This window comes from Zeus faber (genome assembly GCF_960531495.2).
Source record: "Zeus faber genome assembly, chromosome: 1".
Taxonomy (NCBI): domain Eukaryota; kingdom Metazoa; phylum Chordata; class Actinopteri; order Zeiformes; family Zeidae; genus Zeus; species Zeus faber.
Genome location: NC_137193.1, coordinates 48870418 through 48892044, shown reverse-complemented (window position 1 = coordinate 48892044; position 21627 = coordinate 48870418). Strand labels below are relative to the sequence as shown.

Below are 21627 nucleotides of genomic sequence, written 5' to 3'. Positions count from 1 at the left end.
CATCACCAAACTTGTTTCTTCCGCTTTCGTCCTTTACTCTGCTATTCCCCAGATTCCCCTCCCTCGACGATCCTTTCCCCCTATCCCTCCCCCACTTCGACTCAGACGACGACATTTCCACCGTTTGCTAGGGACCTCCGTCCCTCTTACCTTTATGATGGGTTCTCTTAAACCTTCGGGTGTGAGTCCTTGGATGTTCTCGGGTTCGCCGACGGAGGTTTTTTACATATCTGTCGATTATCTGCTTATTTTTTGAGTGTTAATACTTTGTTGTTTCTTCTTATTTTTTGAATGTGTTAATACTTGTTTTTGCCTATTTTGAGTGTGCTCACATTTTGCTGTTTTTGAGATGATTTTCTTTCATACTGTTGTTTAAATATAAACAAAAGGAGAGATATGTATAGGCAAAATCCTCCTTTTCCACTTCTACAATAACATGTTTGCCAAGCACTATCTGAACAGCATGCACTCTAGGCAAGGACGTGTTATTCCCACAGCAAGGAACACCTGTGACCCGCTAGCAGAACACACAAAAACATATAGTCGAAGACAAATCCTTATAAGGACATTAAGGTCATCAACAGACGGGGCAGTGCATCACCCCACCCCAACTGTCTCATACATCGCACCACATATATACACACGTACTTCCTGTATCCAGCAGGACGGGTGAGCTCGACTACAGGCTGCGTACTGCGATTCGCTCTCTCCCTCTTCTCTCTTTGCAAAGACTAACTCTTGTTCATGATCCTTTATTATATACATTACCACGACACCCCTAACTGTGATTTCAGTCTTGGAGATTGCGAACACTAGTGTAGTGAATACTGACCGACTGCGGGGTAGACGCACGCAGCGCGCACGCCGCGGGATTGTACGCAGGACACAATACCGACTGGTCGGAGAGCTGGTCCTAAGTCTGAACGTTCATTTAACAGGTAGGTCGTTAAGTGAGGAGTATCTGTAGAACAAAAACTCAGCCAAAGGCAGAACTTCTTCAAATACCAAATGAGTCTCAATCATTCTCTTCTTACACCATTTCTGTCAATAGAGAGTTTGTAATGAGTTATAAAACTCATTAACTTGTTATAAAATGGTTCCTTTGACTGTTCAGCCTTTAACTTGGAGAAGGCTATTGGCAACTAATGTTTTCGTGTCATGTCATTCAGCCACTGTAGTGAAGTTCCATTCACGTGGGCTTTGGCTTTGGGGGTGGCAAATTCATGCCTCCAGATGGCTATGATTTATCACCTGTCAATAATTATATGTCATTTTATTTGTCATGAAGTCGTTTTGAATCTACTCACCCGATAAACCCATCAGTCTCCAGTGAGATTTCGGAAGTCAGAAGTTGGCCTATGTGCTCCGTCACCGGGGGATTTACTGAAGTCTTGGCTACAAAACAGAGACAATGATGATGATGATGATGATGATGATGATAATGGAGCTGATACTGTTTTGGTTTGAATGAGCTGATCTCTGCTGAGCCCCCTGAACTATTTTACCATGTTTTGGTCTATAAACAACTAATCACTACTCCAAGAGAAGGAAAGTCACCATGGTTGAGACAAATAAACATAGAACCAAACAGCAACATGTACATGGGAAAAAATAAACATAGAAACAAACAACAACCTGTACACAGAAAAACATAAACATCGGATGACAACATGTATAGAAAAAACAAAGTTAATTAGGTCCAGGAAAACTGGAACAGCAATTGGGCATGTGACCTCTTCCTGTCATAGTTATGGCAGTAAATGAGGAAGAAATTGAGAGGGATGCAACCAGGAGGGTGCCGGGGTGCGTTAAAGGCAGGTTAATTTCATTTCCCTTCAATTGGCGGGGCATTTGGAGAGATGTGCTCAAATGGTGCGCTGTGTGTCCGAAGTGCGAATTTATAAATCCTCCGGCTACACCAACCTCGCCAGGCCCCTCCCTCTAGTCAATGCACCATTCAAAAGATTCGGTATGTATCTCATTATACTGCAGTGCTCGTTGGTATTGTTTTTTGTTGGTCGTGGTGGACTATGCAACTTGGCAATCTGAGGCAGTGCCCCTCTGAAGTATGAGAGCCAAAAGTGTGGCGCAGGCACTGTTTCAGGAAATCCTGACCGACCAGGGCTCTTTTACACTTCGGGAACTTGACCAGTTGTCGGGCGTCTGCTCAATTCGGACCAGCTATGTACGACCCCCAGACTGATGGCTTGGTGGAGTGGTTCAATAAGATGCTGAAGAACATGGTTCACAAGTTTGTGCACAACTAAAGCCATATGCAGTAAGTCATAAGACCATCTGTTGTTTGCCATGCAGGAGGTTCCCCGATAAGATTTTCTCCCTTTGAGCCACTCTTCAGCAGGAGACGCTGGGGGTGCTGTACCTAATTAAGGACAGTTATATAACAGATGGGCTCGGCTCTGGCAGTTTGCACCATGAGCTCGGGAGGTCGATTATGAGGTTGTGTGGTTAGGACAGGACGGTGCGAGGTGACTCAGATTTATCGTCTTAACCTCCTAAAGGAGTTGAAGGAGCGGGTGTCCGTGTCTCTGGCCACCACAGTGATTGAGGGGGATGAGTTGGGGCCGGAGGTTCCAATTGTGACCAATACCACCCTGGCACTTTCCAGTAAAAACTGGGAGAAAGGGCCTAGCACCGAAGTTTAGTATGTTAGGGACTGGTGGGCAAAGCTACAAGCGCTGGCACATTTGTTACAAGAGAATTTGCTCCATGCTCAGGAATGTCAGTGAGGGTTATAAGGTTATACGTCAGAGGGGCTCAGCAGAGAACGGCTCAGGCAGTTTGACTGGTTCACGGCATGAAAGATACCAACAAGCGGATCATCATTGGTAGGTGGCTCTTCAGCCATTTAAGTTCAAGGTGATCCATAGGCGGTGGGCACAGGTGGTGGTAGGCGACTTCCTCTATTGCCTTGGGCAGGGTTGGTAGCTGGACTGCTCCCCGGCGCAAGTCGGGTTATGGGGGTATGTGGCAGATGAGGGGACGTGGTTATGCAACCGTTTGCGGGTGACGGCACTGGTGCGGAACAGCTGTACCGGATCGGCCTTATCAGCCTCATGAGCGCTGATTGGTCAGACCTTGCTGGGAGAGTTTTCTTACGTGTTGTCTTAAAGTGGGGATCCCGTTGTGCAGGAGACATGTCCTTGCGGACCAGATCACGAGGCACACAGACCTGGAATCTGATTATTCTAATATTGATATATGTTCATGTTTTCGCCAGCGAGCCTTTTGTTTATTCGTTTGAATAAAAACCCTGTCTTGTTGGCACCTCAATGCCTGAATCTCTGTCTCCCTCCCTGAAACCGTAGCGATAGGTAGTCTCCCACAGTATGAAATTTTAATATTGGACCTTGCCATTTTCACTGTCAATGTTTCTGCAATTTATTAATTTATTTGTGTGTAAAAGGAAGAAAGATTTTAAATATATGAAAAAAGACTTAAAAAATATCTGAATATAATTTGGGCGCTCTTATCAAACATTATGTAAAGGGAATCTTTTAAGCGTGCTTTCATTCAGTGGAAATGGCAAAGACATGTTTTGGAAAAACAGAAAAGAGAATTGCAAGAATAGATACATTTTCCCGACAGGATAGTCAGCTTGATGGGAAACCTCGAGACGCAGTTTATTCACCAGCCACTACAGGGCAGGATGCCACTTTCAGATGCATTTTCAGATCGAGTGTAAATCAATCTCTTTAAGACAGCAGTGCTCACCTTTAGCTGTGATAGCGTTGACCGTCTGGTAGTATTTGCTGATCTCCAGAGGCAAGCCCAGCGTGGTGGCCTGGAAGTAGCGCGTCTCCCAGATCAGGAAAGCCTTCGTCCAGTGCCATGAAAGGCCCTTCTGGAGGTTATCAAGCATGGGCAGGACTGGGGTGTCTTTGCCAGCAGAAGGGCTAACAGCCTGGACAGTCAAACAAGAGAGCATGGGCATATGAAGAACATTACATGGCACTAACATATTAGCATTTGGTGGGATCGTAATGCCTTTCATGATGACTTTTTTCTCACCTTGAGCAAACTCTGGACAAGCTCCTTTTTCAAATCAGCAAACATCCACTCCTGCCCAGAGGCCCGAGAGTACAGAGACAGCAGAGGCTTGTCGTTGGGCAGTTTCTCCCAATCTTGAAGCTAAAAATTTAAAAAAGACATAAAAGACCTGGATGTACAATATGGATACGGAGGGTTATCCATATGCACACTGAACATAATAACAGAAGAGACAAGTATATATGGACTAAACATTTGTGCTCAACTCAAATTTTGGTTACCTGTACAGTATATATTGTTCCAAATTTGTAGGAAGAGCCCAAGTGATGAACTCACCACTCTAAAAACGGCCTGGATGTCACTGAAACTGAAATCTCCTTTAAATCCAGGGATGGTGGCTCCAAACAGCTGCTTGATTTCTTCAGCGCGGAAACCAAACTTAAAAAAAAAAGAGTAGGATATTGGAAATACTACACTTGTTGATGTTATCTTGGGATATGAGACTACTAATTACATTACATTACGCAGACGCTTTTATCCAAAGCGACTTACAATTGTTCAAACACCGACGGACGCAGCCATCAGGAGCAATTAGGGGTTAAGTGTCCTGCTCAAGGACACTCCAGCATGCTAGCAGGAGGAGCCTGGGATTGAACCAGCAACCTTTAGATCACTAGAACACCAGCTCTACCGCCTGAGCTACCATCCCCCACTAATCATGGGGATGGTAGCTCAGGAGGTAGAGCTGGTCTTCGAGTAATCTAGAGGTTGCTGGTTCGATTCCAGGCTCCTCCCACTAGCATGCTGTAGTGTCCTTGAGCAAGACACTTAACCCCCGAATTGCTCCTGATGGCTGCGTTCGTCGGTGTTTGAATAATTGTAAGTCGCTTTGGATAAAAGCGTCTGCTAAATGTAATAAAATCAATCTCAAGACCTCCAACAGCTGCAGGGTCCTGCCAATGAAAAAATACTTGGTCCTCATGATCATCTCTGTGGGGAAAACACTGGTGAGACTTCTCAGCATGAGCAGCTCGGCCGAGGTGCCCATCAGAAAGTCGTCTAAAGGGAGCAGAGGAGGATAGTCATTTCTTCAGAAGATATTATTAATTGACATTTTCCAAAGATAAAATCACTTCTCACAGATGGTTTCATTTCGACGTACCATTAAACGCGTCGATGTGCAGGGCTTTGCTGAAGCGGAAGCTCAGGCGGCCGAATTTCGGGGCCAAGATTTTCACCGCCACATTGCAGGCGGTGGAGCTAGAGTGCAGAAGGGAGTAGAGAAAAGAATAAAAGAAAGATTATGACAAATTCTTTCTTTGTTATTGTATTTATTTATTTTGTGCTTGTATTTGTTATAGTGTTTCTTCTGAAAATTTTGGAGGATTTTAGAACATTTTAAGGATGTTTCAAATGGGCAACTAATGCATAAATAAACTAAATGCATAATACCTAAAGAAGCTATATTTTAATTAAAAAAAAACTTGATCTGTACAGCTTATATACCTTGACCAATCATTTATTCTGTGCAATGGTTGAATGGCACTTTGTTACATATTCTGTATATTTTTGTATATTTCTATTTTTTATTTTCTATTTATATTTCTATTCTGTATTTTGGGGTATTTCTGTATATTTTTATATTATTTATATTCTTATTTTTTAGGACTCTTAAGCTCTTTCTTTTGCTAACTGTCTCTACAGCAATGCAAGTCATGCTGTCTATGTGGCGCATTGCATATTTCTCATATATGAAAATGTAATTGGCAGAATAAACTGATTCTGATTTTCACAATAACTGCGCATAACATTTGAGTGGCTTGTAATTAACATTATGAAATTAGCATAGCAGAGATGCTTTTGAGAACATGAGACATTACTCATCTACTGATCAGATTTACTTCCGATTCCCATTCAAGTAGTTCTAAAGAATCTCTAGAGTTTTTTGGAGAATTTTCACTGCGTGAACGGTGAGGTTAATCTGCCCCCTACAGAAAAATAAACTGAGAGTATTAAAGATATTCTGCAGAATAAGAAATAATGATTCAGAGTATTTCAAAACAGTGGTCTGATCAGTCTGCCCCTGCTTCTGCTTAAAAGGAGTTTGAGAGGTTGTGTCCCATTCTGAGACTAGCCATGGCTGTTGCCTTCAGTAACAGTTGAGAACTGTTTTAACAAAGAAAAACATTCAATTCTATTGGTGCCGGGAAAGCATACATTGAGGGTTTACACAAATGGTCCTTTTACGAGCTAGTAAAACATAGATAACGACTAAAACAGTTGAGACACTTGTATACCACTGGTCAGCTTGTCATTTACAGGACTTCACAGGATTTACATGCCTCCTCAATCATATCCTCGGGTGTTTCTCTCATACAATGGTTTAACAGTCAAATTCAGGTCACACAGGTACAATCTTACTGTTTTTAAAACAAACCACAATGCTTTGTCAGGCCCCCTGGGGCTACCCTTATCTCCACACAAGATTGAGTGAAGATGGAATGTGATATGGTCTTTACAATACAGTGTGGCATTATCTGAAAGAACAGTCTCTTCATATGATCTCTGAGGGACTCATTAAACCCCAAGGCAATGTGTTTTGAAAGCTACGTAACAAACAAGAAGGCTATTGTCCTATATAAAACATGTGAAACGTCATTCAAGCGATTGGTCATCTGCATTTCTCTCTCACAAGATGCAACTGTAACTGTTGGGGAAAAAAAACAATAAAATAAACACTCACAGATAGTGGTTGTCTGGAGTTACAGATCTGGAGTAAGTCCTCAAGTAGGAGTATGCAAAGCTGGCGACGTGGAGGTCCTTCTCCTCCATCAGATGGGCGGTCACGGTGGAGACCAAGGCCAAGGGCGGCTTGGTTTCAAACAGAACCATGAATGCCAGCATGCGGACCTCAGCCGAGAGGGATTTCTGGACAAACAGGCTCATGGTGACGTCCTGTACCTGGATGACCAGAACCATGACAGTGATGATGAATTCAAACTCCCATCAGATACAGAAATATAAACTAACTAACTAACTAACTAACTAACTAACTAACTAACTAACTAACTAACTAACTAAATAAATAACTACTGATTCTAAATTCTGATCCTGAACTCACTGAATGGGAAATGTCACTCACACTGTGGGGGTCCCGGGTGGTGATGTGTCTCATAGCCTGCACAGCGGTGCTCAGCACGCGGGGTGAGAGCTCCACAGGGTTGGCGGCCACGCTCGGCAGGAAACGCATGATGGTCTTAATGCTGCCTGGGTGACCAGCATTCCCCAGGGCCTTCAGAGCCAGGACCATGTCCTCCTCACTGCCCTTCTTCAGACCATCCAAAGCCATGTCCAACAGGGGCTATGGATGTAGAGACCAAATACAATTATTAGATTTACGTTTAAATGATAACAGTAAATGCTTTGGACAAGGCAGATAAAGCTGCTTTGTTACCTGGACAGCAGTGACTCGACAAGGTGTGTAGTATGTGCAGTGCTTATAGACAAGAGAGCCATAAGCAAGCACCACAGTTTGATGGATATATGGGTTGGATTTAGTGTAGGGGATCGTCAGGAACTCCTGGACACAGAGAGATAAGACATTCCTGTTTTCTTTCATGTCAAACCCATGTCTTTGATGAAGCCTTTAAGCATCTCAGTATACTAACCCTCAGGAAAGCTTCTTGATTAGAGTAGCATCTTTCTTCATAGTCACTATACTGCATTTTGGGATTTCAAATTTGGCTACAGGTGATGAAAATCAATTTCAGGAAGGACTTGGCAATGAGGCTAACATTATATTCCCCAAGGATTTATGCTTTATCAATGATCAGCAACAGGAAGGTAACTATGACAAACCTATTTCTGCCATCTACGTTTTTTCCATTGCTTGGCTGGTGGGCTCTCAGTTTTGGGTATCAATTTCATACCCATGCAGACAGTGGCGCCGCCTGGGATTTTGGGCCCCATGAAGAGATATCACATTGTGCCTCACCCTAATGTTCTAATATAGTTTTAGGGCCCCTGTCGGTCATAGGCCTTTAGAATTGTCCTAACATTTGCCCCCCCAAACGGATCCTCTGCATGCAGACCTCTAGTTTTTAAAGCACTCAATTGATAAGTTCAAATCCCCGCTAGCCATAGGTAGCAGTGGACCTGATCAAATGTTGTTGATCAACAGACAGATCTCTACAGCCTTGAATCTAAGCTTCAAATTCAGGAGGGATAACTAACTAACTAACTAAATAGCTAACTCAGTAACTAATTCATGGTTTCTTTCATGTGAAACCAATGTCTTTCATTCACAGCATCCTGTTATCCCCCAGGGAGGATTCTTCAAAGCCTAAAAGACTTCTCTCTTGGTGCCAGCTCACTTTGGCCATCTCCACCAGCTCTGGAAGGGCCTGGAGGTGATTGAAAGACAGCAGGAGGGTCTGCCACGCTTCCACAACAGACAGTTCTCCGGTCTTGAACCTCAGCTCCAGGAACTTCAGGATCCGAGCGTCATTCACCTCCACAATCAGGTTCAAAAACCAACGTCTTATCGGTCAGGAAGGGAAAGAAATGGTGAAATGGTCAGAGAGTAAGAAGATTCATAGGATGATAATACAGAATTCGCTACTGCATTATTTTAACAAGTCATACTCATTTTCAGATACTCTTATAAACTTATTTTTATGTTTCATCAGAATCGAAATCGGGTTTTATTGGCCAAACATGCTTTTACACATGTAAGGAATTTGACTCCAGTTTCACAAAAACTGGAGTCAAACTGTCCTTACATTCAACAATCAACAGCAACACTGTACTTATATTCAAAAACAAATTTACTAAAGTAATACTAAGTGTACTAAATATACTACAAATACTAAATATAAGAAATGTATGAATAATTTATTGCACGGTTAACATGGCTGTTGTTTTATATTACTTTTTTATGTTTTTCTCCATATTAAATTATTACTATAAACACCAATCAGCCACAACATGAAAACCCCTGACAGGTGGAGTGAATAATATTGCTCATCTCGTTCCAATGGCACCTGTCAAGGGGTGGGATAAGGCAGCAGGTGAACAGTCGGTTTTTTAAGTTGATGTGTTGGAAGAGGAAAATTGGGCAAGCGTACGGATCTGAGCGACGTGACAAGGCTAGACGACTGGATCAGAGCATCCCATGACTGGGTCAGAGCATGACTGGGTCAGAGCATCTCCAAAACGGCAGGTCTTCTGGGGTGTTCCCAGTATGCAGTGGTTAGTGCCAACGAAAAGTCGTCCAAGGAAGGACAACCGGTAAATGCTGGCTATGATAGAAAGTTGTCATGCGTATGGGGCTGCGTAGCTGCAGACTGTTTTGGCGGCACAAGGGGGAGCTACACAATATTAGGGTTCTAGGCTGTTGTGGCTGCACCAGAGGGCCAGCCAAGTTTACCCGGTCTAACTTGCTGCTTCCTGTCATTGAGGAAGCTGGTAATCCATTGACTGTGGGGGCAGACACGGTGAGCTGGGGGAGCCTGGAGTGGAGTAGTTCCAAAAGGATTGTGTTGAACGCTGAGCTGAAGTTAAAAAACAGGATCCATGCATAAGTCAAGATGGTGGAGAATGTGGTGTAATCCTCTGTTGACTTCATCGGCGTCATCCACCGACCTGTTGGCCTGGGAGGCACACTGCAGGATGTCCAAAACTACAGGATGTCTGTGATGGCTTTCAGGTGAGCCAGCACCAGTCTCTCAAAGAAGGGGGGGGGGGGGGCTTCCTGTAGGTGGTGATGTTTAGATTGGATTAGATGAGGTCCCTTAGGCTTTTCAACAATGACTCAGGGTCATTGGCAAAAACCTGTTTTTTAGTTTTTCCTTTGCCAGTGTATTCTTTGCCCGGTTATACAGAGCTCTGTCCCCTCCTATGTAAAAGCCTCCTACTTGTACCCCTTTCCCATTGCGCCAAAAACCCAGTAACACCTGTTTACATCTGGCATTTGTCATTAGTGGGAAAGGTCACACCAGGGTTTCGCGTCAAATGACCATGCAATAGACTCAGGTTTTCAAATGGCTCCATCTCCGATCGGCTCTGATGGAAACAGCAGTTCTTTGATAGTAAGAGTCCTGGTGTCTTAAAATAGAACACGCGGACAAAAGCAAACAAAGTACAAGAGTATATTGCGCTGAGGCAGCCACTGCTGGAGTGAATCAGATCACCGATACATGAATTAAGTGATACATACCTTTGCTCCTCATTTCCAGCAAATTGCTTCCACATGGCCTCCAGTCCTTCGAAGGGGACGACCCGCAGAAGCTGATACGCCTTCATCACATTCTCCGTTGTCGGGCTGTCAATCTTGTAGATATTGGCTTGAGCCAACTGCTTGACCAATTCAACAACCTGGTGGAAAACATAAGAAATACTGTATAATGAGGATGATGAGGCTTCTTCCTGCTCAATTGGTTCTCATTAATAAACGCTGCAAATAGCGTGTATCTGTGAAACTGCCAAGGAAAGGGTTTTCTCTGCATAGTGAAAGGCTGTTCTGTAAAGGCACTATTGTGTTTTGTTCTAATGGCCGAGCATTTACTTCTTAAGGAAAGCCTTCAAAATGAGCTACAGCATCTGTGAAATATGCCCCCCATGTTTTAAATCTCAAATTAAAACAGGCTTTCGTGGAATTTATTCTCGCCCACTTGTTCTGAAACTACGTTTAGAAGATGAGATAATTACTCTCTCAGAGACCTGATTCAATTTGTTATGACATACTGATTAAATATCAAATGTTTAAAGTATGTACAACTTCTAATCTAATGTGTTTTGCTTTAAGTAGTTTTTAGTACCACCTATTGGGATAGCATTATATAAAAGTCTTACCTTTGGCACAGGATTGTCCAGGTTCTGCATCAGGATGGGGATATTTGCTTGATCATTGACAAACTTGAAGACCAGACTTCCTTTTGGCTCCATGGGGCCAACAATCAGGTGTTCCATGGTGTCAGTAACCCCGAGTAGCTCCATTTCCTTCCTGAAAGGAAAGGAGGGACATTGAATGGACACAGGGACACTCAGAAGAACCATTTGAAAGCAGCTGTTGGAAATATTTTATTCCTCTTACGTTGCTTGCATATAGAAGCTACCACCCTTCACGTTAAAGGGGGTGAAATGCTGTTGCTCAAGGGCGCGGGCCTTGGTGATCACTCCTCCGTTCGCTGTGGGTTTGATGGTGTAGACGTATCTCACCGTGGACACTATCGATTCACCTTTCTGGATTGGAGGACACAAATGGGCAAACGCTATTGATCATTGTTCTGCTGAACCTCTTCATTTGGATTGAATCAAATACAAATAAAAGGTCAGGTCAGGTGTGATCATGAGAACCTCTCTGGCGATCTTGTCTTCAACAGCAGTAGCCATTCCGCTGTAGAACGCTGCTTTGTCTCTGCAGTTGTTGAAGGCCACCACTTGGGTGATGATCATTTCTTTGGTGGCCAAGTTATCCTCCACTGCGTAATTGCTCTGGCACAGTCCATGGATGCCAATCTGCAGTCCACCCCCAAAAAAGACTCTGTGCTTACTTGTTCCAATCAATAAATTGTCAATGTTATGGTGGTCATCAATGATTGGTTTACCTCCTCAACCGCGTAGATTGTCTGGGTGGTCTTGACGGTGATGTGGAAAAACCCAAGTATTCCTCTTACAATGTTGACAATTGTGTCAGATACCTCAGCAGGGGCCTGGATGTTACCAACGCGTCCATTGGCATACTCGAACATGAAGGGTTTGGTGAGCTGTGTGGCAATCCGTTCACTGAGTTTCGGGGAGGCATTAAAGGTGCTCTTCCCAGGGAAGCCATTGAACTCCTCAAAGGCTAGATCTGAGACCTTTAGAAAAAGGGCAGTGTATATAGAAAGTTGGATTAGTAATTTCAACAAAAAACATATTGCTTCTCAAACTTTCAATAATCTTTGAAAAGTTGGATGTACGGTATATGTAAAGTTCAGTCAGTATGTAAAGCTCAGTCATTCAATGAAATACAAAAATTCTCCAAGTGTCAATACCCCTGACAATGCAGATGCACAGTATACAGAAAGTTGGATCAGTCATTCAACCAGATATATAGCTTCTCTAAGTGTCAGTGCCCCTTGAAAAGGGGACTACACAGTGTATGTAAAGTTGGCTCATCTGGTAATTTCAGTGGGAAACGTAGCTTCTCCAAGTGTCATCAATACCTTGGGGATGTACAGTAAATGGCCTCTTAAAGCCTACATATCCATTTATATTGTAAGCTAGGGCTTCTTCTAGCAAGGGGCAGGAGATTTGTCCTCACACTCACACTCACACTCACACTCACACTCTTTATTCAACAGAGTGCTTAGCCCTTTGTCCCACCACACTTTAATCACGGCAGGCAGGTTACTAACGACACACACACCCTCACTCCTGGTGCAACAATCATAACATAATCACAACACATAAAAGTAATAACAATCTGGATAATTAACACTAACAACTGCATGACAATTAACATTACTGTAACTAAGAACACATAAAACAACCCCAAAACGCACAATAACAAAGCATGCTGGGAAATCTCCGCCCCACCTCTATTCCCATACGCGATACAATATCTTGTACTTATATATTGCTGTAAGGTCTGAAATAATAAACACATGGATATAATTTCCTATAATGAAGTTAAGATCAAAAGGCTGAACATTTCTTGAAACACCTCATAGTGATGTAAGAAAAGTTAGCCTTCACACAGGTTGGTGGAGATAATAAAGGTTGTATATAATTCTATCTGAGTTGAGATACTCTCCACAAAGACCTTTCTACTTCTTCAGTAAAAAGGAAAATGATACATGGACTTTTTAGTCTTCAAGGACAGCCATTTGTATATCACTTTAAAACTTGAGTAGACTGGTTCCTGTTCCAGATGCGGTTGTCTTACATTGATTTAATGGCTTTAGGAGTAATACAAGACCGTTTACAGCTATATGATAATGCATATGGTAAATCATACCTATTGCATGAGCAAATAAACACGATGAACACTTTTGGATCCTCTATGATGAATTCAGCTCTGCCTCTTAATTGACTAAGTTCTTAAATAAATTGAGTCTGAAAGATGATAAACAAGAGATAAAGACATTCTAAGAATAAATTAATAATTAAAAAAAATAACTAAATCAATGAATAACTAACTAAATAAACAAATAAACAAATAAACAAATAAATAAACAAATAAATAAATAAACAAACAAACAAATAAACAAATAAATAAATAAATAAATAAATAAATAAATAAATATAATCTTCCATGTTTTTAGTTATAGTTATGGAAATGTAAACATATTTAAAAATATCATATGTCAATTCAACAACTTCTAGAAGCCAATATAATGTAAATTAATAATTGGAAGGAAGATAGGCAAACTTCAAACCTTAGTTTAAATACCAAAATTCCAACAAAATGAAAGTCAGTGTGAAGCAAAAATAAATGTTTTTTCTGAGTTTGTCTTACTACAGAAAAATGTGTGATTATCCACCCAGCCAAATTTCAATGATTGAAAAAAAACCATCACCTAGTATATAAAATTAGGTTTCGGAATTGTGAAAAAATAAGCAGTATTCTCTGCTCTGAAATGTCTGGGCCACGTCCGTTGAAGGTGCCGAAACTATACCCAATCCCGGGAGAGGTGCAGCCTCTCTCAAGTGCACGGCAGCGCCAGGATGAAGTGGGAGTGGGTAATTTGGGAGGGGTTAAGTTGCCATGCGTGATGCTGCAGAGGAAGCGCAGGTTTTGTTTTTTTTGTTCAATTTGGAAACGGAGTAAATTAAATACTTCTACAATAAAAACACACTTTTTTTATTTGCTTTGTTTGAAGAAAAGATTGCTCTGATCTCCCTGATCTCCCTGATCTCTACGAAGCTGCTCCACTGTGGAGCTGATCTGATCGCGGTGGTTGGGAACCTCTGCTCGAGCCCGATGATACTGATGTCCTCCAGGTTTTTATACAGTGTTAGAGGAGGGGACATGCTAAGAATGGCTCAAGTGCGTCATCGAGCCACCATTACAGACCAGCACAAAAATTCTTTACAGAAAAATTGTGAGAAACTGTTAAATTGTCCAACTCCACAATTCAGCACTACATCGTTGACTTTCACATGTTTTCAGCAATTACTTTGTCACTTGTATAATGTGTTTAGAAACAAATCACTGAATTCACTTTACACAGACTAAGGAGATTCTTAAGCCCCTTTCCCACATGGAATCCGTAACATTGCTGGATGAAAAATATCCGGCAAAGGCGATAGGTAGTCATTCCCACATTGCATCCTTTATGAAAAAGTTCTGTATGTGAGTATATGAGTCCCACATAGATGACTGTTACCGATACATTACGTAATGTTCACTTGAGAGGTTTCTAATATCATGCGAGACTAGGAAACAGAATAATTTTTTAGACCAGCACTTCGGGCCCCGTCTCCCTGCCCCACATACTCTTCCTTCCACTGACTGAGAGGGGACCAGGCCCCGCCTGGACACAATAACCCTCACCAAATGTTATTAAATCAGTTCCCACACACTTCCATTCACAGTCGTCCTGGCATTTTGACGGAAATTATATGACTTGAGAGTGGCAAAATTTAGGAAACGACTTTTACGGGACATCGACACCGGTTCCCATTCCCACATGGCGCCAGTACACAGCTTGCCAGTAGATTCACGGCTTTCAGTGAGAGTGGGAAAGGGGCTTTTCATTTTTTTTTTACCTGCAGGAGGAAGGTCTGAGGGGACGCATTGGAGACCTTGGCCTTACATAACAATCTCACTCCAGACTCTGCAAGGTTCGGCAACCCACGTCCAAAATTCACCATCCCTACATATTTATACTCATATGTCTTCCTGGAGTCCAACACCAGATCTGGAATAGAGTGAGTGAGCGAGTGACAGACAGACAGAGAGATTAAAAAGTAGTTAAAATAACAAGATTAACCACATATTATTTTAACCCGCTCAGTGATTATTTTCTTTTGGTGAATACAAATAAAACAGACGCACCGTAACGGAGATTTTCAGACGCTAAGAAAAAAATGAAAAAAAGAAACAAGACGATTAATAATACAATTTTAATTTTACAATCTGTGGAACCATGATGGAATAAGTAATTATTTGATATTTAAAATCTCACCGGCCAGGGCCAGGAGGCAGCAGAGGAGTAGGCCCCTCATGGTCTAATCCAGGAGTGAGAGAAAGGCTTCTGGGTTGTTGTTATATGCTGTGACGGTTTTGATCGGGGGTGGTGGGGGAGTTGGTTGGGGCTTAAATAAGGCAGGGGACAAAGTGTGATGCACGGGCACATGTGGAATAGATAAGCTGACCGCAAAGTGTCACCCTGACACAAATGACTCTCCACTGACCCAGAGAACATTAAATGGAGTGTAAATAGAGAGAAATCACAGAACATGAAGTAAATAGAAAGTAAAAAGTCACACTCTAAATGTATTTTAAAAGAATACATTTAGAAGTGCATGATTGCATGCGTTAGCCGGAGTAGAATTTGCATCATGTTTCATACACTAAGCATATACAGCATACAGTACACTGATCGGCCACAACATTAAAATCACCACTAATTACCATTAATATTGTGCAGCTCTCCCTCCTGCCGCCAAATCAGCTCTGACCTGTCGAGGCATGGACTCCACAAGACCTCTGAAGGTGTCCTGTGGTATCTGGCACCAAGACGCCAGCAGCAGATCCCAAGTCCTGTAAGTTGTGAGGTTGGGTCTCCATGGACCAGATGCTGGATCAGATCAGAACTTAACCCCGGTCATTCGATATGATGTAGAAAAAAAAACATGATTCATCAGACCAGGCCACCTTCTTCAAATGCTACATGGTCCAGTTCTGACGCTCACATGCCCATTGTAGGCACTTTTGGTGGTGGACAGGGCTCAGTATGGGCACTGAACTGACTGTTCACTTGCTGCCTAGTATATCCCACCCCTTGACTGGTCCCATTGGAACAAGATGAGCAATGTTATTCACTTCACCGCTCAGTATTAAGGTTGTGGCTGATCGATGCATGTGTAACCTCTTACGTGTATGAACATTACAGAAAAAATGCTGACATTTTCTGAAAACTTTAGAGATTTCAAAATATCGCTTTCTTACATATCAAGCAAGCTCCTTACATGCTTTCCCCAAAATAAACAAAAAATTTAGCTTGTGTTTCATGTTAATGAATGTTTCTCACTTATCACTATGAACAACACTCTTTCGACTTAACTACATTCAATATTTACCTTAGACATTTCAACATTTACTTTTGTTACATTATATCTAGTGATTTATCATTCTAAATTACAATAATATGAGATAACCACACTATATAAATATAATAAATATATTGGATTCTCATCGGGCTTGGATACAGACTATAATGCAAAGGCCTGGACCCTCTGTGGTGACCCTGCGTCATACACAGTTAGAAATACCAATGCTTCCTGACCAGAACAAATTCCTTATCTGAAATAGACTCAGAGAAGTTCACTTTAAAATATTTCACAATTATGATACCTGCAATCAATATCTTAGAACATTTCTACCGGATAAGTCTCCTTTATGTTCATTATGTAATTCAGAACCTGAATCAGTTTCTAATTTATTTTATGACTGTATCTGTTGTAATACTGAATCACCTACTCTAAATAATATTATTAAGCTCATATTTGCTCGGCAAATATCACATGGATGAAGCTAAAGTTCTTTAGAAGAGTCCGAATATTCATATTTTTAACATAGAATTACATTTAACATATACAGCAACACAATTACACATTTCTATATCTCAGGCTCTAGGATTTCACCAAATAAAACAGCTCTCCTTACGTCAAATATTCTTTAAAAAGTTTTCAGAATTGCTGATTGCTGATCAATACGTTTTTTTCTTCTATTTTCCCTGTACACATAAACAATCTGTTTATTGTTTAATGCTTTATTTTATTGGCAAACCCTATGTTTGTTTGTTGTGTAACTTTTCCCGTTCTTTCAAATGTTATATCAATATTGGATTTGCATAGCCACACTTTTGTGAATTAAGTTTTCACATAAACTATATACAGTATACCAATACTTCCTAGAAAAAACGCATGGGATAAGCAGCACAGTGTTCGTTGCGACTGTTGAGGACCCCTGTATCCTCAGATCAGACATTTTGATAGAGATTGGTTGTCTTGTGGACTTGCAGTTTCCTGATGGCTGTACAATCCGCATGACCCCCAGCATTTGAGTTTCCCTGCATGCATTGGGAACTTGTTATGGTTGTTAGAATGTGTTGTCTCGTGAGAAAGGGGGAGAGGGAGAAGGAGGAGAGGGAGAAGTGTTGGAGGTGTGGTGCACAGTTCTATGGCATGTGATTGCCCGGACCTGGAAGGAACAATAAACCCCAGTGAGTTATAACCACTGTGTGTCTTCTTCTGCTGATCAGACAATACACTTATTTTAAACGAATAAAAATGCTAAATACCGATATTAGAAATACTATTTTATTGCATCTTAATGAGAATTTAATTTCTTAATATCGGAAATCAAATTATAACTAAAGTGAGAATTAAAACTTTCCTCCCATTAATTTCAATGGTGTCATTTTATAGTCAATTATATCAAAAACTTTGAACTTGAGCAAATTGAAATAAAATGAATGGCATGAACATTTCCATTCCTTATATCACTGAATTAATGTTCATTTTATTTTTTGACAATATATATATATATTTTTTTTGTTATTGATTATTAACTTATTAAAATGGATTGTGATTGAATTTCAGATATCAAGAATGGACTTTGTAATTTTAGTGCAAATTGAATATTGTATGCAATATTAAAGAAAAAGCATCAAAAGCTAAAAGGTGTTGCCATAGACCTGCCTAGCAAGAGTGCATGTAAACAAAAACAGTCTGACCGGAAATCAGAAACCGGCTTACGCCTTGAATCATGGGAAATCCGAAAGTTCTAGAAACCGGTGGATGTGGGAGCGATTAAATCAGGCTCTCTCACCAAGCAACGGCGGAAACCAGGTGAAATGTTTTGTTTCTAACAAAGGCAGATGATGTTTTTCAAATTGAACAATAAACGTTGCGAGACAAACTTTTTATTTTTAGAGTTGTGATTAAGGTGGAGGTTTTCACGTGCTTCGGTTGTCATGGAGATGAGCGGTGGGGAAACATGGCGGACGTGAAGTCATCGCGACAAAACAAACAAACTGTCATGTCTGCAAAAATAGTCTTCTTCTTCTTATATATTTAACGGTACATTACAATACACAAACAGAACAGCTGGGGATACAAGATGACAGAAAAATGATGAGGTTACGATCTATGATGATCCGGGTAATGACGCATATGGATTTACAAAGAGAATACTCAAAGCAGCCCGTTAACGTCTATGATATGAGTGGTTTGAGTTTGAAAAATCCTTGGGTGACTTATTTTCCAGTCTCAGGCAGCATCACGGAAGCAGAAAGCATCAGTCATGTTGGAACGGAACGGCTCCGGGGTGACGACATCAAGGTGAAATCAGTCGACCGTCTCTATTCTGCCTTTTGCTGTTGCTTACTGATTGCACCATGCGCCCTGTATGGCCCTGGGTTAGACACATACCTTCTTATATTTTAAGAGATTTTCTTGTGTATCATTTGGGTTAAAATAATTGAAAAGACATGTTATTCTTGTTTTTATTTAAGATTAATATTCTTAGGCATCTTTAAAAAATGGCAATGGTAAAATGATAAGAAAAAAATATAGATACACTAAGCTACAAACAATGAATATGAACCTGAAAAATAACAAAAAAACTATGTAAAAAAATAAATACATTTGAATATTATGGCAGTATACTTAAACACTAACCAGAAGATAGATATATTTGCCATGTACGATAAAACAAAAAAAAGAACCATAAAATTAACCAGAAAGATTAACCTCAAATCAGTGAACATTTGGTAATGTACAGTAAATATAAACTTAACAAACAAAATCACAATAACAATAACCAAATAAACAAACTAGAAAATAAAATGAAAAATGCTAATTTAATGTAATGCAAACTTGTGAATATTCAATGCTTCCACGATGAATATCTAGTTATTCCGTGACCCACTCAATCATGGACCTAGTTTAATGTTTTTTCTGTCTGTTGCTCTTGGACTGCGTATTACTTAGGACCCTGGCCTGTACTGAATTAGGCATGGATATTTTTTTTGCATAAAATAAAAAAAAAAATATATATATATATATATATATATATATATATACACATACACACTACTCAAAAAAGTTATGGATATTCGGCTTTCGGGTGAAATTTCAGGATGAACCTAAAATGCACTATAACCTTTATAGGTAACAGGTATTTTGACCTTCTCTAAACTTTTGAATGCACATGTCCAACTGTTCAATGTTTCAGTACTTTTTGCACAACTTGCTGTTCTCCAACAAGGAGCTGAACGGCAAAATTCACAACAGGTGTTTGATCCATGAATCGACCAATACATTTCCTGGTTCAATTAGAATTGGTATTTAAACAAGTCCTCTTCATCATGCTGTTCACATTTTGACATCATGAGACCAAGACGACACCTTCAACAGATCAACAGTACCTCGCCATTGTGAGGCTTCAAACAGGATGTTCTCAGAGGGAAATGGCCACTGAGCTTAGAGTGTCACAGAGTGTCATCGGCAGGTTGCAATAGAGATACAGAGACTGGAAGAGTCACAGAAAGGCAAAGAAGTGGACGTCCTTTGGCCACATCCCACACTGATGAGCGCTTCATTGTGAACAGTGCCCTGTGGAACCGGTTGATGAATGCCACTCAACTCCAGGCACATTTAAGGGAGGTGAGAGGCATCCAAGTGTCACGTCAGACCATTCGAAACAGTTTACATCAGCGTGGTCTGTGTGCTAGACGACCTGCAAGGTTACCTGACCACACCACCAGGCACAGCCATCATCGTCTTGCACGGGCCAGGGAGCATTTACGCTGGACGAGGGACCAGTGGCCTCAGTGCTGTTCTCTGATGAAAGTCGATTCACGTTGAGCAGAAATGATGTTTGAGACGTCAAGGAGAGCGCTATGCATCAGCCACTGTTGTCACCAGACAAGCCTTTGGTGGTGGTGGTGTTACAGTGTGGGCAGGTGTGTCTAGTCAATACAGAACTGCCCTACACTTTGTGAATGTTACAGTGACAAGCCCATACTACCTGAATAACATCATTAATCCAGTCATTGTGCCCCTGCATGAACAACACAGGCCTCATTTCATCTTCATGGACGACAATGCTCCAGCTCATCGAGGTCGCATCATTAGGGAACAGCTGCTGGAGACTGGAGTACCTCAAATGGAGTGGCCTGTACTTTCTCCAGACCTGAATCCCATAGAAAACCTATGGGATCAGCTGAGTCGCCGTGTAGAGGCTCGTAACTCTGTACCCCAGAACCTCAATGACCTGAGGGCCGCCCTTCTAGAAGAGTGGGGTGCCAGGCCTCAGCAGACAATAAGTCGACTTGTGAACAGCATGAGACGTCTTGTCAAGCTGTAATTGATGCTAAAGGGCACATGACAAGTTATTGAGACATTGACATTTTTGGTTGTGGTACACCCACCACTGTTGTTGGCTTTTGTTTCAATCAATTGTCTGAGATGAGGAAATCACCATTGCATGCTTTGACTTAAATGCCCTACTTTCATGATATAATATCACTGTAGCATGAACTTTATACATTTTCCATAATTTTCACCCAAAAACCAAATATCCCTAACTTTTTCAGAGTAGTGTGTGTGTGTGTGTGTGTGTGTGTGTGTGTGTGTGTGTCTGTGTGTGTGTGTGTGTGTGTGTGTGTCTAGCACTCACCAATTTCACCCTTATGTTTACTCATTTCGCACATTTCAGTATTTTTAGAGCTTATAGAGCTTATTGTGTGTGATCACTGGGTGTCATGACATTTCACTGCATATATGTATGACCGTATGTATATGTTTGTGACAAATAATCTCTTGAACTTGAACTGGAGCGCTTTCGAATGAACGAGTAATCACACCTTGTCCACTAGATGGCGCCACATACTTTTGTAATGTACTGTACTATGTCCACAGTGTTGACTGTGGGGCAATGTATAGTATATAGTGTAGGGTTGTCCCCAGAAAACCGCTGAGTCTTATCATCACTTGACAGAGATTCTTCAAGTCGAGCAGTGTTTCGTTTTTTTTTTTTTGTTTTTTTTCTTCAGTCAGTGTGCATTACAATAACAGGATACAACAGATATAAGCTTACAAATTGCACAGGAATAACATTTCAATTATAAATAAGGGGAATCATAAATATATTTCTGTGTGTGAATCGTCTGCGTACAGACGCGAACAGACAAGGAGGCGAACACGGCTTTCCATGCGCCCCAATCACAAAGAGCTGGGTCCCGTTTCTCCAAATAAAAGAACTAAAAACAGTGTGGGGATGGGGCCCGGAGGAATGGAGCTCTGTAGGGATGGATCGCGTTAAGATTTTAACGGTACCGCTACTCTTACGGATACTACTTATCGATCTGGTACTTTAACAGTACTCTTATCAGTTATTTT

General features: G+C 41.2%; 1 protein-coding gene across 1 annotated transcript in view; it reads right to left on the bottom strand.

Moving 5' to 3' along the window:
• Positions 1–14892, bottom strand: part of vtg3 (vitellogenin 3, phosvitinless) — a gene marked incomplete at its 3' end in the record, with an annotated part of 29909 nt that extends 15017 nt beyond the window's left edge. Inside the window, exons 1-16 of the mRNA XM_079997058.1 lie at positions 14764–14892; positions 11616–11867; positions 11365–11526; positions 11102–11250; positions 10861–11011; positions 10226–10383; positions 8382–8547; positions 7463–7588; positions 7151–7369; positions 6752–6969; positions 5171–5268; positions 4943–5067; positions 4345–4446; positions 4030–4149; positions 3733–3922; positions 1308–1395 (exon numbers count right to left, since the gene is read on the bottom strand). Coding sequence (XP_079853184.1) covers positions 1308–1395; positions 3733–3922; positions 4030–4149; positions 4345–4446; positions 4943–5067; positions 5171–5268; positions 6752–6969; positions 7151–7369; positions 7463–7588; positions 8382–8547; positions 10226–10383; positions 10861–11011; positions 11102–11250; positions 11365–11526; positions 11616–11867; positions 14764–14868 — 2429 coding nt within the window. The 5' untranslated portion in view covers positions 14869–14892. The remainder of the gene's footprint in view (positions 1–1307; positions 1396–3732; positions 3923–4029; positions 4150–4344; positions 4447–4942; positions 5068–5170; positions 5269–6751; positions 6970–7150; positions 7370–7462; positions 7589–8381; positions 8548–10225; positions 10384–10860; positions 11012–11101; positions 11251–11364; positions 11527–11615; positions 11868–14763) is intronic.
• Positions 14893–21627: the final 6735 nt, after the last annotated feature.